Raw genomic sequence first — 15256 nt, 5'->3', positions numbered from 1 at the left:
ACAAGTTTAGGCTTGAAATTAGACAAAGGTTTTTAACCATCAGTGGAATAAAGTTCTGCAACAGCCTCCTGAAGGGAGCAGTGGGGGCAAAAATCCTAACTGGTTTCAGGAATGAGCTTGAAAGTTTGTTAGAGGGGATGGTATGATATTGCCTACAATGTCATGTGGCCCATCTGGGATTGCTAGTAGCAAATATTTCTCCAGTGTCTGAAGATGGAACACTAGATGGGGAGGCTTCTGAGTTACTCAGGGAAAGAATTCACTGTAGTATCTGGCTGGTGGGTCTCACCAACATACCCAGGATCTAACTGATGACCATAATTAGGGTTTGGAAGGAATTTTCTCCTGGGTTTCATTGGCAGACCCTTAGGGCCTTTTTGCTTTCCTTTGCAGCATGGGGCACAGGTCACTTGCTGATTTAAGCTAGAGTAAATGGTGGATTCTCTGTAACATGAAGTCTTTAAACAATGATTTGAGGACTTCAGTAACTCAGCCAGAGGTTACAGATCTATTACAGGAGGGTGAGTGGGTGAGGTTCTGAGGCCTGCAATGTGCAGGAGGTTAGACTAAATGATCACAATGGTCCTTTTTGGCCTTAAAGTCTGAGAGTCTGAGAAAATGTTATGATGTTTGTAGGGCACAGATGATTAATATTTTAGAGGAGGTAGATTAAATGTTATGATTGTCTTTTCACTGTTGCAGTTCAGTTGTGAAATTCTACATTTTTCTTTTTAAAGCATGAAAATAGTCTGTTCCAGTACATATAACAAGTACAGTAGAAATTGAGTTTGTTTGGAAATGATGAATATGAAATGAATATATCTTTAGCATTTTGCTTCATTAAATACACCAAATTGTTATTGCAGAATCTGTGTGACATGATAAACAGTTTACAGCATGTAAAATTGTTGATTAGTACAAGATGATGAACTATGCTTCATATCTGCATTATCTCAAGATACCTTTCTGCATCTCTTCTAGCTTAGCATTTGCAACATTTTTCTTGGCCTATTTACTTATTTATTTTATATTCTATACCTTTCCTATCTTGCTAGCTTCACTGGGATCAGGTCACTGTTTGCTTAATATAAAAGCAATTAACTTAATGTTAAGGGGCTGATGTAAGCCTACAAAAGCCATGGAAGTCAGAGTTCAGGAGGATATAGAGTGCTATCAAAGAGGCTCCAGAACAGTGATGATTATACTGTCTGCTTCCTTATTGTTTTCCCCTTCAAGTATGCAATATCAGCCCCATTTCCGAGGCCTCCTGAATATAGGATCACTCCTTCCTTAGGTCTGTATTTTTTCTGTGTGCAGTTGTTAGCCCTTTAATATTATTTAAAGACATAATATTGTTTGGATTTTTTTTAAACTTCAGTGTAGCGTGTAGGGAACTTTTCCATGGTCAGTACACTACTCTTAACAGATGCAGCCGCACCCACAGCCATATTCTTATTTGCAATACCTTTCTAAGTATGATTGGTGAATAGTATTTTTATCATGCAAATCTCCTAGTAAATCAATGGTTTATCTCCTTTTGCTAAAATTGTATTATTTAAAATAAATGAAACTACTGCTCAGCCTTCTCATGTGGTTATGTCAGATTACATAAAACATACCAGCAAATTCTTTATCTGTACTATAATCTTCCTATGCATTGCTGGAATATTGCAAGAAACATCCCAGTGATTTTAGTGGGACTACTCATTTCTGAATTTTAAGCAGATATTGAAGTGCTTTGTTGGACTGGGGCAAGAGTACCCAGCACCTGCAGGAGCAAGATTCCTAATGCATAGAAAGTGACCTCATTTTTATATATATATAAAATATATATATATATATTTTATACTAGGAAAAGTATATTTGGTTGTGCTTTTCCAAAATATTCTCTCCTGAACCTCATAAGGAAATTCATATTTGTTTACCATGATAAGGGACTTACCTCCCTATCTTGTGTGTAGAGTTTGGCAAGAAAAGCATTTGAAATCCTGAGTTTTTAACGGAGAAAAGGAAAAATTCAAATTTTGTGTCTCATCTTTTGCATGGCAAGTTTCAGTTTGAGATGGTTTGAAACAGTTCATATAAAATCTCTTAAATGTTTATCAGTGCATAGTATAAACAAAAATACTTCATAAACTGTAACACTGCTAATGGGGATACCTATTTTTTACATGTGAAGATGGTGACCATTTAAAAACACTCTTCTTCTCCAAAATGCAAGAGTCTGTTGGCCTATTTTGAGAATTGCCTCTGAACTTGTATTTTGTTCTAAAAATCTATGCCTTTTGAGTAGAACTTTGCACACACAAAAAAAGCATCTGATGATGCCAAAAATACATTTTAATGTTTAACTTAAAAATAGCTCATATCTGGTTTTTTTATTTGAGAAAATAAAACGTGCATCTGGGCCTGACAGTTTCTAGGTCTCATTTCTTCCTGATGTCATATAAAATGACTAAAAAAAATCCCCAATTTTTATGAGTTTAATGGAAAGTGCTGATCAGTTGAAACAGTGCTACCAAGTTTCATTATAACAACGTATAGTAAAGCTTAAATTAAAAAAAAAAAAAAAAATTTTTATGAAACGTTAAGATTGTGATAAACATTTAGACAAGCAGGAAATTAAAACATGAGAGTAACATTTTACCCTTTATACATGATGTGAGCAGTAATAACAGTAGTCTGAATTAAGGGTTTAGATGTTAACTTTACCTTTTGAACTTTCTTACGTTACTCTTTTATCACCGTGGTGTTAGAAACATCTTCTAATAAAAGAATAGAAATCTTGCATCCCTTGTTAGAGCTATTTTCATCTCAAGTAATCAACTAGTCAAGCATTCTATTAAATTATTATTCTTTTGCAATTATAGAGTCCAAACCTGCCACCCTTACTCAAGCAAGTAGTCCTTACATATATAGTCCAATGGAAGTCAGTGAGGCTATTCATGTGAGTAAGGAATGCAGGATTGGGCCCACATTAATTACTGAACTGAAAAACTGAGTTTCAGTAAAACTTTGTATTTTAAATTGGAATACAAGAATGAAAAAAGTCCCCGTTTAATCAATTTCATTTTTTAAAGATGCCTTCTATAACTTAAAGATGCTGGCACACATAATTTCAACTAAGCAACATATATAAAAGTGTTATAATTATACAGTTTTGCAGAAATAAGTGAAGACATGAGAAATTTTAATACATAATTATGATTTTTCTGACTTTTCATTCATTAAAAATTAAGAAAGTTATTTCTAAATTTACGGGAAACTATTAGCATCCTTTGTTATAGTAAACATTTTATCTTACAAATACTTCAAGCCCACTTATATGAAACTCATATCCATCTTTAATTAAACTAAAGATCATTTTTAAAAAAAAAAAGGATAAATGCCTGTTTAACAGGCATCTAGTATGCCAAATTCCAGCCTGGAGCAAATTTTTTTTTGGCTGGATTCTCAGACCCTGAAAATAGCGATTAATCAAGGCATGTGAATGCCAACTTGACTTAGTAAAACTATCAAATTATTTAAATTCCAAAACTTTTTTCATTTTTAATTGGCACTGAAGGCTATTTACTAATTTTAGTAACTCAAAGAGACAGCCCTGATACAAAGCTGATCCCATATTGTGGAGCTACTGTCTTACACGCTCCTGTCTGCTTTCTGCTGGGTCTCATAAACTCCTGTCCCTTTCCAGGCTGGATTGATGTCACCTGGGATGCTGGTGGCTCTAACTCTTACCGTATGGGCGCAGAAGGAAAGTTTGACCTCAAGCTTGCACCAGGGTACGACCCTGATTCAGCGGCATCACCCAAACCTGTTTCATCCACTGTTTCAGGCACAACGCAGTCATGGAGCAGCTTGGTGAAAAACAACTGTCCAGACAAGACGACTGCTGCTGCAGGCTCCTCAAGTAGAAAAGGAAGCAGCAGTTCTGTGTGTAGCGTGGCCAGTAGCAGCGACATCAGCTTGGGTTCGACCAAAATGGAGCGGAGATCAGAGAGTGTAATGGAACAGAATATAGTTTCAGGCACTGACGTCCACGAGCCAATTGTTGTTCTGTCTTCTGCTGCTAACATGCCTCAAGCTGAAGTAGGGTCATCATCCAGTGCAAGCACCAGCACCTTAACAGCGGACATGGGAAATGAAAATGCAGAAAGGAAGTTAGGTCCTGACAATTCCATACGTACTCCTGGGGAGTCTAGTGCCATATCCATGGGAATTGTTAGTGTGAGCTCTCCTGATGTTAGTTCAGTATCTGAATTGACCAATAAAGAAGCAGCTTCCCAACGACCCCTTAGCTCTTCAGCAAGTAACAGACTTTCAGTGAGTTCTTTGTTGGCTGCTGGTGCTCCAATGAGCTCCAGTGCAAGTGTTCCTAATTTATCTTCACGTGAAACTTCTAGCTTGGAGTCTTTTGTACGAAGAGTGGCAAACATAGCACGTACCAATGCCACTAACAACATGAATTTAAGCCGAAGTAGCAGTGATAACAACACTAATACTTTGGGAAGGAATGTCATGAGCACTGCAAGTAAGTAAGATATATTTTTGTCAGAAAATGAGATCAAATGCTTCATGTAAGAGGGATGTGGAAGGATGTGTCTGCCCTTGGCTTCCTTTTAGACTTTAAATGTGGTCCATTCTGAAAGCTTGATATGGAATTTAACTACATCAGCCCCCATTTCCTGTGTCCTTGTATAACTCATGAAGAGTTCATTGTATTTGGGAAATGGCGTATTGCTGTTTCTTCACTAATTTGTAACTGTTTTGTTGTCAACTGTCCTTGCTCCCTCTGTAGCATTCTCCAAACAAGAAAAGAAGTTTATTCCTGTAACACATTTTTGAAAACTTCAACAAAGTTAGAGATGCTGGAAAACTAACAGCAGCTGATTTATGAGGCTGCCTCTTTAATCTGTTCCATATTACATAAATTTACACACATGCAGAGGTCTGATCTGCCCTGAGGGGGAAAAGTATATATGTAATTACCATATTACTAGGGGATTTTCCTGGGCATTGTGAATTGATTCTGTAGACTTGAACTTAAAGAACACAATAAAGGAAAAAATAGTGTATAGTAGAAAGATATTTTAAAATTTCCATGAATTTAATTTCCCACTTAATATTAAGGCCAACTGCAATCCACTTTACTGAATTCATTATGATGTGTATAGTTTGTGTATAATTAAGGCTTTGATCCAACAAATCTTATGCATATGCCTAACTTTAAGCATGTGTGTAGTTCCATTGTTTTCAATGGTACTGTATGTATGTATTTTAAGGCAAGATATGTGCTACAGTCCTTTGCTGGATTTAAGGTATAATAAGGGAAGTATATAAAATCCTACTATTTGTTATGAGTTAGGTCATTCTTCTGAATTTTAGAATGGCCCTGTCTCCCACTTGGTGTATCATAGAACTTGTAGATGTTTGTTTTGTAAATTTGGCCAATTATAGTATTCAAATTAGGGGAAGGCATTGATGAGCAGCCTTTTATCAAATTGACCAAGTTCAGAGAAATGAAGTCATCCTAACCAGAAAGCAACAATTCAGTTTCATATTAGAATTGCCATACCTTTTGTGTTCCTTTTCCTTGTATTCTTTTTCTCCAAATAGGTGAATGGCCAGCCACAGTAAAAGGGATTGCTCCTTGCTCCTTTTGTGTGTGTGCATGTGTGTTAATCTTTTTTCTTTGAATGATAATGTATAGAAAACTTTTCAGTTTGTTTTGCTATACATTCTTATGTTCATAAAGTGAGATCAGGAAAAATAATTTAACACTTTGGGGCAGGCATAAAGATAAAGGGGAATAGAGGGAGGAGTAGAGGAAGGAAGAAGTTACTGGCTTTTTGTTTCATAGAGCAGGAGAACAGTGCCAGTAATGCTGAAGTTAATTTGTGTTGGGGGAGGAGGGGAAAGGCTTTGATTGAAGACAATAGTATGTGTTTTAATAGCACACTTAATTAGCTTCCTAGAATTTGACAGCAGGTTAAGACATATATTGTGAAACAGTAGTGATGCAAAGTGCAAATAAACCCAGTCCTTAATTTGCCAATTGCTTATTTCAAAATTAAATCTTAAAAGGAGAGAATTTTTTTTTTTTTTTTTTTTTTTAGGAATTATTTTGAATTTTGTAAACGGAGCAAATTGCATCTCTACTAGATGCCTTAAAGAGGCACCAAGGACTAAGGACTAAATTCAATAAGGGAACCATACTTAGTGTGATGTATATGTAACCCACACACCTCCTGGGTGTGGTGTTCTGTCCCATCTAGTGGCATCGAGACCACTTATAGAGGGGTTAATGAGTCTGTTCTACAGTCTTAGCTAAGAGCCATATGGCTTTAAGCTCAGGCTTGTGCACTAAGCTCCAGAGGTCCCAGGTTCGATCCCATCCGCTGCCGACCGGGGTCTGTCGGTGTTACAAGTGGGGGCTTGTCTGGGATATTTAACTTGGAAGACTCTGAAGCTCGGGACGCGCTGTGGTTACACATAGCTAAGTGGAAGGCCTGGAATTCAGATACATTCTGCATATGGGCTTGTCCAGAAATCATCTGTCTGAAATTACAGATGATTGGGTCTGGGGAACTAGCTATAACGGTTGCAATTTAAAAATATCAGCATTTACCAGTAGTTACTATGCAGTGGTATCTGAGCTAACCAATTTCTCTACGCTTATATGGTAACTGTGTAATAACAGCTGGCATGTGCTGACTTTTGACTTCTACTGTACCTCCTCCTTATTCTAGTAGCAACTTGCTGTTGCTACTGTGGTTATGCATGAGAAGATATTCACACTATTATAGTCCCCATTTTCAGGCTCTTAAAACTTAAAAAAAAAAAAAAAAAATCTTTGGGCCTGAAATTTCTCATGCTTGTCTTTAACCCAGAAGTTTGTGGGTTATTTTTTTTAGAGGTATGGGACAGTGAGAGGTCTCTTTAGGAGGCAAAGTTAGCTACTTAAAGGAAACCTCAAAATTCAAATCTAGTTTGTGAAATTAGTTTCAGGTACTATACCTGCCTGGGCCCTACCAATTTTTGTGATTTTCCTATTTGCATTTTCTTAGTTTTAATTTTTAGTCTGTTGTATGAGACTCATATCAACAAAGGTGAAATGACTGACTACAGAATCAAACAGAAGCAGTAACGTTTATTATACACAGCTCTGTGAAATGCAAGGAGTAAACAAACTGAATTTTTTTCTAAACTGTTTCTAATGTGATTAAATTGCTTGTGTCCCTTTTGGAAGCAATTTCCAAAATTGCTTTTTTAATAATTAAAAAGCTTATTTTTAAAACTTCAAACTTTATATTTCACATGTTTTATAGAAATAATATTTGAAAATCACAGAGCATGCAACAAGCTTTATTTTTATTATAGCCTGCGAACCTGCACAATCTTTACTTCAGGCATGTGAGAAATCCCATTGAAGTCAACGGGACAATTCACATGCTTAAAGTTAAGCATGTGCAGAAATATTTGCAGGATTGAGGCTTAAGTGTTTGATTTCTTACAGATATACTGTACAGCGCTGCACATATAATCATCGTCACCATGTAAATACCCAGAATTCTGCACATTGAATTACAGTAAACATAGCGGCACATATGTCAGTTATCATTAAGGTCCTACTTCCTTCGTGATATTGTGGATCCTGCAATACTGGGCTACCACTACAATTTTTATTTTAATTAGCTTATCTTGCACAGTCCACAAATTTGCATAGATTTTGAGTATGCATTTAGTACTGCACTAACAGTAAAATATAAAAGGCTAAAGTGAATGGACTTGATTTCTACAGCAGTTGCATTTAAGACTTTTATATAATCTTCTGAAGTTTATATTGTACTGGTCACCTTTTTTTGTAATGAATGTACTATTGTTGCAGCATAATGTCTCGTTATTAAAAAAAAAAAAAAAAGGAGGCATAACATAATACTTGAGTGTTTTAAAAAAATTGCTGGAAGGATATAAACAAATAGGTCTTCTCTGGCTTTTCCAAATTACTGCTATTAATAAAGGTCCATTATTACTTTTCTGCGATTTTCCATGTCTTGGCTGCAACTCAGCCGCAATTATTTGAAGATCATCCAGCGATTCAAGTAGGACCTTAATTATTATACATTTAAAATAAAACGCATTTAGTGTATTTTATGAGTATGCAGTCACAGTTCACTTTTTTCTTGTTTTTAGTCTTTAATGTTTTTTAAAAAGGTAAAGACATATTAAATTCAGAAATCGATTTTAAGATAAAATCATGGCTGAGATTTCTAACACAAGTATGGAAATTAAGTTACATTTTTAATAGCACTTGTGACTGAAGCGCATTGCCCATATTACTGAATAAACACACTACATAGAATTAAACAAAATACTACATATGTGAGAGAATGTCAGGTTAGGGTTTCTGTAGGATTTATAAAATGCACAAAAATCAGAAGCTACAAAATTATATCCGTATTTTCTCTGTATATCTATTAAATTGTATTGACATTAGTTAGAGAAGCGATCAAATCAGATTAAACTGGGTTTTAAAGAAGATACTGCAGATTTCCAGGGAATTGTATACAGTGGGATGTATTTAATAAAATTTTGCTTAGTTTACATGCAGGTTGTCCAAACTGGACATGTGGTCTATTTAACATCCCCAAACAGTTGCTGTACACCTCCGTGTTTAGGACCCCTCTTCTCATAGACAGGTTACCCATGGTGACTTTCAAGCCAAAAAAAACACTTTTTTTTTTTTTTTTTTCAAACACAGGACTCATGCATGTAAATTGTGCTCTTCGAATCATTTATTTTATCTTACCATATCTTTATAGCTTCTCCTCTTATGGGTGCCCAAAGTTTTCCTAATCTGACTACAACTGGTACCACCTCAACAGTGACCATGTCTACATCCAGTGTTACTAGCAGCAGCAATGTAGCTACAGCAACTACAGTTTTATCTGTTGGTCAGTCACTTAGTAACACTCTAACTACTAGCCTAACATCAACATCTAGTGAGAGCGATACAGGTCAGGAGGCAGAATATTCTTTATATGGTAAGTTTCATTTTTAAATGAACATAAGCAGAACTCCCATTAATGATTTTCCTTTTCTTCCTTACCTTTTTAATCGTTTTTTGTTTAGTATTTTATTTACTGAACAGTGTTTGAGAGTTGAGCTGTTCACCTGTTATTAGTTATGTAAGGCTGTACTCATTCAAAGGAATTTTGATGTAATGGCAGTGTTTCTGTACATTTTGGTTTTTTACAGTCTAAATCTCGCTCCTGCACTCTTACTGATTTTTGTTATGTAGGCATTTAAATATTATATTTGATTTCTTTTTAAATTGGACCAATGAGTTTAATGTCTAAAACATTCAGTAAATAGGCGTATTTTAAAATCAAACCTTCTTCTTTGTGTGTTATATAGATATATTGCTCCAGATTTTTAAAGGTATTTAGGCGTTGCTGTGCTGCTTAGCATTGCAGTTCCTAACTGATTCAGGAGCCTAAATATCATTTTCAAAAGAGTCTGAATCCCTTTTGGAGATGTTTTAGGCTCCTAAACCAATTAGATGTTGCAATGCTATGCACAACAATGCCTAAATACCTTTTAAAAATCCAGGCCATTGCCTTTTATCTCAAAGATAACGCATTTTATTTTATGAAAGAGTAGTGTGTGTGGTTCCAGGAATCCCAATACCAGAGGAATGTTAACAAATTGAAGGGAATGATTAAGAGGATGGAATGATCTTATTTATGAGGAAAGACACAAAAGAACTTAAATGCACAATACACATTGGCTTGGCTAAATGATAACTATGGGATAGGATAAACAGTTAAAGGGTGTAAATACTAAAATGGAAAAGGGGGAATTTAGGGTAATCTAAGGTGAGTGATACATAGGGGTTAAAGGGAAATTTAGGCTGGATATCAGGAAACACTTAGTAGCATAGAGGTTTATTAAACTGTGGAATAGCCTCCTAAGGGAAGTCCTGAGAGCTCCATTACATGAGTCATTTAAAACTAAAATGAACAAAGCACTTAAAGAATGTAGGGAAAAGTTCTGTCTTGGGCCCTCATTTAATGCCCATTCACTTCAACGGATTAGGCCCATTTGGAGGGGATTGGTCAAGATGTCTGAATATACCTTTTCCATTTCTAATTTCTTTGTTTCTGTGATACTAAATGGAACCAGTGTCACTCAAATATCTACATGTTGACAAAAACTTTTATTCTGGCTCAGTGGCTGGGCTTAAAGTACACCGTATTCAGGAGAGACTGATGTGGTAGTTGTCTTAGAATAACTGCTGGAATCTTGAGAATGACGCAGAGATTGCTTGGATAGATGAACTTATTTGTTGTTCTCTGGTAGAGCCTCCATAGCAGAGGTGTGGAAATATGAAGAAGGAATCAGAAAATATATATGCAGTAAAAAACCCTCTTTAGTAGACACTAGGGGAGTATGGGTGAGCTGTATGCCCATACCAAGGCTTTTGTTGCATAATTCTTATTATTATACATTTTATCTTTCAAAATGGTGTTAACAAATATATTATCAGAAGTCTGTTACATTATGTCATTTGTAAGGCTCCATGTCTGTCACGGAGGTCGCGGAAGTCACGGATTCTGGGACTTTTGCAGCGGCCCCCCAGCTAAGATTTAGTCGGGTATTTATAGTATAAGTCATGGACAGGTCACGGGCCGTGGATTTTTGTTTATTGCCTGTGATCTGTCTGTACTTTTACTAAAAATACCCATGATTAAATCGTAGCCTTAGTCATGTATTATGGTTTGGAACATACACTTAATGTTAGTAAATAGGACACCATCAATTTGAAATTAGTTCTAAAAATGAGTTAAAAGTAGTTGAAGGTCGTAACTACCCCTGAGTACCACTATCCATCTTTCTAGTTTTACAGTCCACATATTTACACAAATATGAAAGACCCACATAGAAGGGGAAACTGACTGTGTGACCGTATATAAAATGCTATGAAATACATAATGTAAACTGAAGAGGTAAAGGTTTTTTTCCCCCCATCGTTATCCGTTCTGTGATTTTTAGGTGTTACTTCTAACAAGTAGTTAGAAACACATATACTGCTAAACATTTTTACTGTATCCTTTGAACAGACTCCTGTTTCTTTGACAAGTGTGTTATCTTAGGTGCTTTACCATTTTTTCTTTTCCACACACATTGCCAGAGTATCTTGGACTAGGTTTTAGCCCCGTCTTCCTTAATAATTATTTTGTTTAAATGAGATCTGTTTTCATTCTTTTTCTCCTGCTTTTAGTTTTCAAAATTATTTCAATTTTTTTGAAAACGGGTTTGTCTCTTTTATTTTATATATAGATTTTCTTGATAGCTGCCGGGCAAGTACTCTATTAGCAGAGTTAGAGGATGATGAGGATCTGCCTGAGCCAGATGAGGAAGATGATGAAAATGAAGATGACAATCAAGAAGATCAGGAATATGAGGAAGTTATGGTATAGTATATACCTATCATACAAAAATACTTTCCAGTTAAATAAAGTATGCATATTAAAGGATATGTAAAAAACCCATAGATATGTTGGCAATGTGGAGACCTAGAACTGGCTTTTCTATCCTTAGAGCTTATTTAGAGTTATAATAAATACACAAGAGTACCCGTCCCATGTTCTGAGTCAACTTGACAAATTCTTAAAACAATTCAGCATAAATAGATGTTGACAGCTACTCGCTACTAGCACTATGCCAGCATTAACATAAATATACCAAATTAATAAACCTCACCAATTAAACCACTGTACTACCTCCACAATCTGACCCTCAGTCTGTTGGCCAGCAATTAAAAATAGGGCTTGCAGTGTGCCCTGAATGGTAATAAGCTTGGACTGTTACAGACTGTGATCAGGGGATGAAAGTTAAAAGGTTCAGGGCCCTGATAGTGCCCTTCCACCAGCCCCTTCTTTTTTGTACCAAAGGAGCCATAGCTGAGGTGCTTCCATGGCAGTATCTCGTAAGGAGAAAAGGAAATTTCGAACACTGGCAGGTCACCGCCTTTTCAGACCTTTATAGGCCAAAACCAGCATCTTAGAATCAGACCAGAAACCAATGAACAGCCAGTTCAGATCATAGACCACCAGTTTAATGTGCTCATGAAATGACACACAACGTAACAAATAGTCTGCCAAATTCTGAGTACCTGCTGCAGTTTCTGGGTGGATTTAAGACACAGCCACATGTAGAGAGCATTGCAGGAATGTAATCTCGAGATGACAAAGAAAAATGATGATAGTTGCATCCAAAGTTTACAGTTCACTGTCAACATCAAAAGCAGTGGGTACAACCTTCTGGCTGTGTGGAAGTGAAAAAAGCTGATCTGCCATAGCTGCTACCTTCTCTCCTGTTATCAGTTGGTAGTCTAATCAGACTCCCTGACTGAGAACCTGATCCACAAATGATGGTAACACAACTTCAATAACAAGAGCCAGTGTTATTCTGGCCAAATCTTCTACTTGCTTCCCCTAGTTCAGTGATTCTCCACCAGGGATACGCGTATCCCTGGGTATATGCAGAAGTCTTCCAGAGGGTACATCTAGATATTTGCCTGGTTTTACAACAAGGCACTAGCGAAGTCAGTACAAACTAAAATTTCATAGCAGCAATGACTTGTTTATACTGCTCTATATATTATACACTGAAATGTAACTACAATATTTATATTCCAATTGATTTATAATTATATGGTAAAAATGAGAAAGTAAGCAGTTATTCAGTAATAGTGTGCTGTTACACTTGTGTATTTTTATGTCTGATTTTGTAAGCAAATAGTTTTTAAGAGAGGTGAAACTTGGGGGTACCCAAGACAAATCAGACTCCTGAAAGGGGTACAGTAGTCTGGCAAGGTTGACCAGCATCACTTCAGTGGTAATGGTGGTAATGGGTCTGAATTTCCTCTTAGTTTGCCTATGAAGTAATTCATCACATCTTCTCAGATGTGTTGAACACCTACAAATCATCTTGACTTCATTGGGATTCATGTGTGCTCACACTTTTGTAAATCTGGCCACTCAGATGCCTAAACATAGATTTAGAAACCTAATTTTAGGAATCCAAGTTTGACAGCTTTGGCCTTACTATTTTATCTTTCAAGGTTTCCTTAAACATTTCAGTTATTTCCATGGGAATTTGTGTACAACTTCTTGTGGCTAATTTAACGTGCAAATTGAAGTATTTTTAAATCCTAATTTTTGTTAGTGAATAAGAGATCCTGGTAAGGTTGTGCTTTCAGTGAAAACTTTGAAACTATCTCTAAATATAGATCACTAAATGTTTTCCAGTTAATTATTTTTAAGGCTAAAATTTAGTCATGGGTATTTTTAGTAAAAGTCATGGGCAATAAACAAAAATTCACTGCCCGTGACCTGTCCATGAGTTTTACTATAAATGCCCCTGACTTAATCTTAGCTGCTCCTTGGGCCCCAGGACACTGCTACTGTTCTGGGGCCACCCACTGTGGTATGGCTGGCCCTGGGGCCACTGCAGGTGTGGAAGTCATGGAGGTTCCGGAAAGTCACGGTATCCATGATTTGGGTGACCTCTGTGACAGACTCTCAGCCTTAATTATTTTCCCTGTTGTCCTGTATTGATGAATAAAATTGTTGGGAGTGGACGGGAGTGCATTCATAGCTACAAACAGAGTCAATTTGTGAATAGTATTCCCAATGTGTATTTAATAGTAGTATTTCCAAAATGTAGATCTCAAAGCACTTTACAAAAATGGGTAAGTATAGTTAACTCCCATTTTTTACTTGAAAAAAATGGAGGTTTTGACCTTGCTGAAGGTAACTTAAGAAGTTAGATCTTGGGACTAGAACCCCAGTACCTCCTTTCTAGTTCACTTTTAGTTTTACCTTTATATAACTCTGCCTTATTTTGTAACTAGTCTTTTTTGTTTAACTGTTGATCAAATGGTTTCTGTGTGGAATCTTGCTTCAACAGGAAGAAGAGGAGTATGAAACTAAAGGTGGACGCAGAAGAACGTGGGATGATGACTATGTATTGAAACGTCAGTTTTCTGCTTTGGTTCCCGCTTTTGACCCAAGACCTGGCCGTACTAATGTCCAACAGACAACTGATCTAGAAATCCCTCCACCAGGTATGTTGTTACGTCTACACTGCAATTAGACACCCATGGCTGGCCCATGCCAGCTGGCTCGGGCTGCAGGGCTGTTTAATTGCAGTGTAGACTTCTGAGCTCTGGCAACTGCCCGCCTCGCAGGATCCCAGAGCCTGGGTTGCAGCCTGAGCCTGAAGTCTACTCTCCAATTAAACAGTCCCAGAGTCCAAGCCCCGTGAGTCTCCTTCAGCTGGCATGGGCCAGCCGCTGGTGTCTAATTTGCCCTGAGAGTTCTTGTTCACACTGTAAAAGCAAGTTACTGTAGGTCTTTTTCTTTCTATCTGTAGTGCCCAATAACTGGAAGAGAGTTGTGGCTTCAGCCTGCAAGAGGTGTACAATAAATAGCCATCCTTAGTACAAACAAATTGAAAAGACCCAGTATAAGGGGATGATATTAAGGCTTGAAGGAGAAATTTAAGTGCATCTGGTAATTTAAAGGGAAGGATGTTGTCAGGTCCCTAGCAATCCTTTGCTACAGTGGGAGAACCTGATAGTGAAAGTGAATGAAAGAAATAAAGTAAACTATTCTGCTTTCATTGTCAAAGCTGATAAATGCAAAAAATAAACTAATAAGTAAATCTAGATTTTAGGAATTCCTTTAGCTGTTGGTAACATAGATATATCATGCTGTTTTTAATATAATTTTATCATGACAGTTCCTTTCGGATATAGACATTTAATATTAAATCAGTAAATGTTTTTATAAGGGCATATTATTATTAATGTTAAGTAGTATGTGTGGAGAGTACTTATGTTTCATGAATTTCTTGTTAATTGTTTCTTAAATGATTTTACAAATACAGGTACACCCCACTCAGAACTCCTGGAAGAAGTTGAGTGTATGCCATCACCTCGTTTAGCTCTTACCTTGAAAGTTACAGGTCTTGGTACAACTCGGGAAGTAGAGTTACCCCTAACAAATTTCCGATCTACAATCTTTTACTATGTACAGAAATTACTGCAGCTTTCCTGTAATGGCAATGTGAAATCTGATAAACTTAGACGTATTTGGGAGCCAACATACACGTAAGAGATTATAAATATATCAATACATCTACAATGGTTTTATTTGAGGATGACTGGCTAAGAAATTGCTGTAAA

The 15256-nt window shown here is 36.6% G+C and overlaps 1 protein-coding gene across 5 annotated transcripts in view; it reads left to right on the top strand.

Annotated features, from left to right (window-relative positions):
- HECTD1 (HECT domain E3 ubiquitin protein ligase 1) overlaps positions 1-15256 on the top strand; it is a 93662-nt gene that overhangs the window by 60592 nt on the left and 17814 nt on the right. For 3 of the 5 annotated variants that reach the window (XM_029911537.1, XM_029911535.1, XM_029911534.1), the window contains exons 24-28: positions 3695-4531; positions 8823-9044; positions 11344-11477; positions 13978-14134; positions 14959-15181. In XM_029911537.1, coding sequence (XP_029767397.1) covers positions 3695-4531; positions 8823-9044; positions 11344-11477; positions 13978-14134; positions 14959-15181 — 1573 coding nt within the window. The remainder of the gene's footprint in view (positions 1-3694; positions 4532-8822; positions 9045-11343; positions 11478-13977; positions 14135-14958; positions 15182-15256) is intronic. The other 2 variants (XM_029911538.1, XM_029911536.1) reach the window with 1 other exon arrangement.

This window comes from Terrapene carolina, unplaced genomic scaffold, assembly GCF_002925995.2.
Source record: "Terrapene carolina triunguis isolate 2854851 unplaced genomic scaffold, T_m_triunguis-2.0 Scaffold96, whole genome shotgun sequence".
In the NCBI taxonomy this organism is placed as follows: domain Eukaryota; kingdom Metazoa; phylum Chordata; order Testudines; family Emydidae; genus Terrapene; species Terrapene triunguis.
Note: the sequence above shows the minus strand (reverse complement) of the source record. Positions and strands in the feature narration are given on the sequence as shown.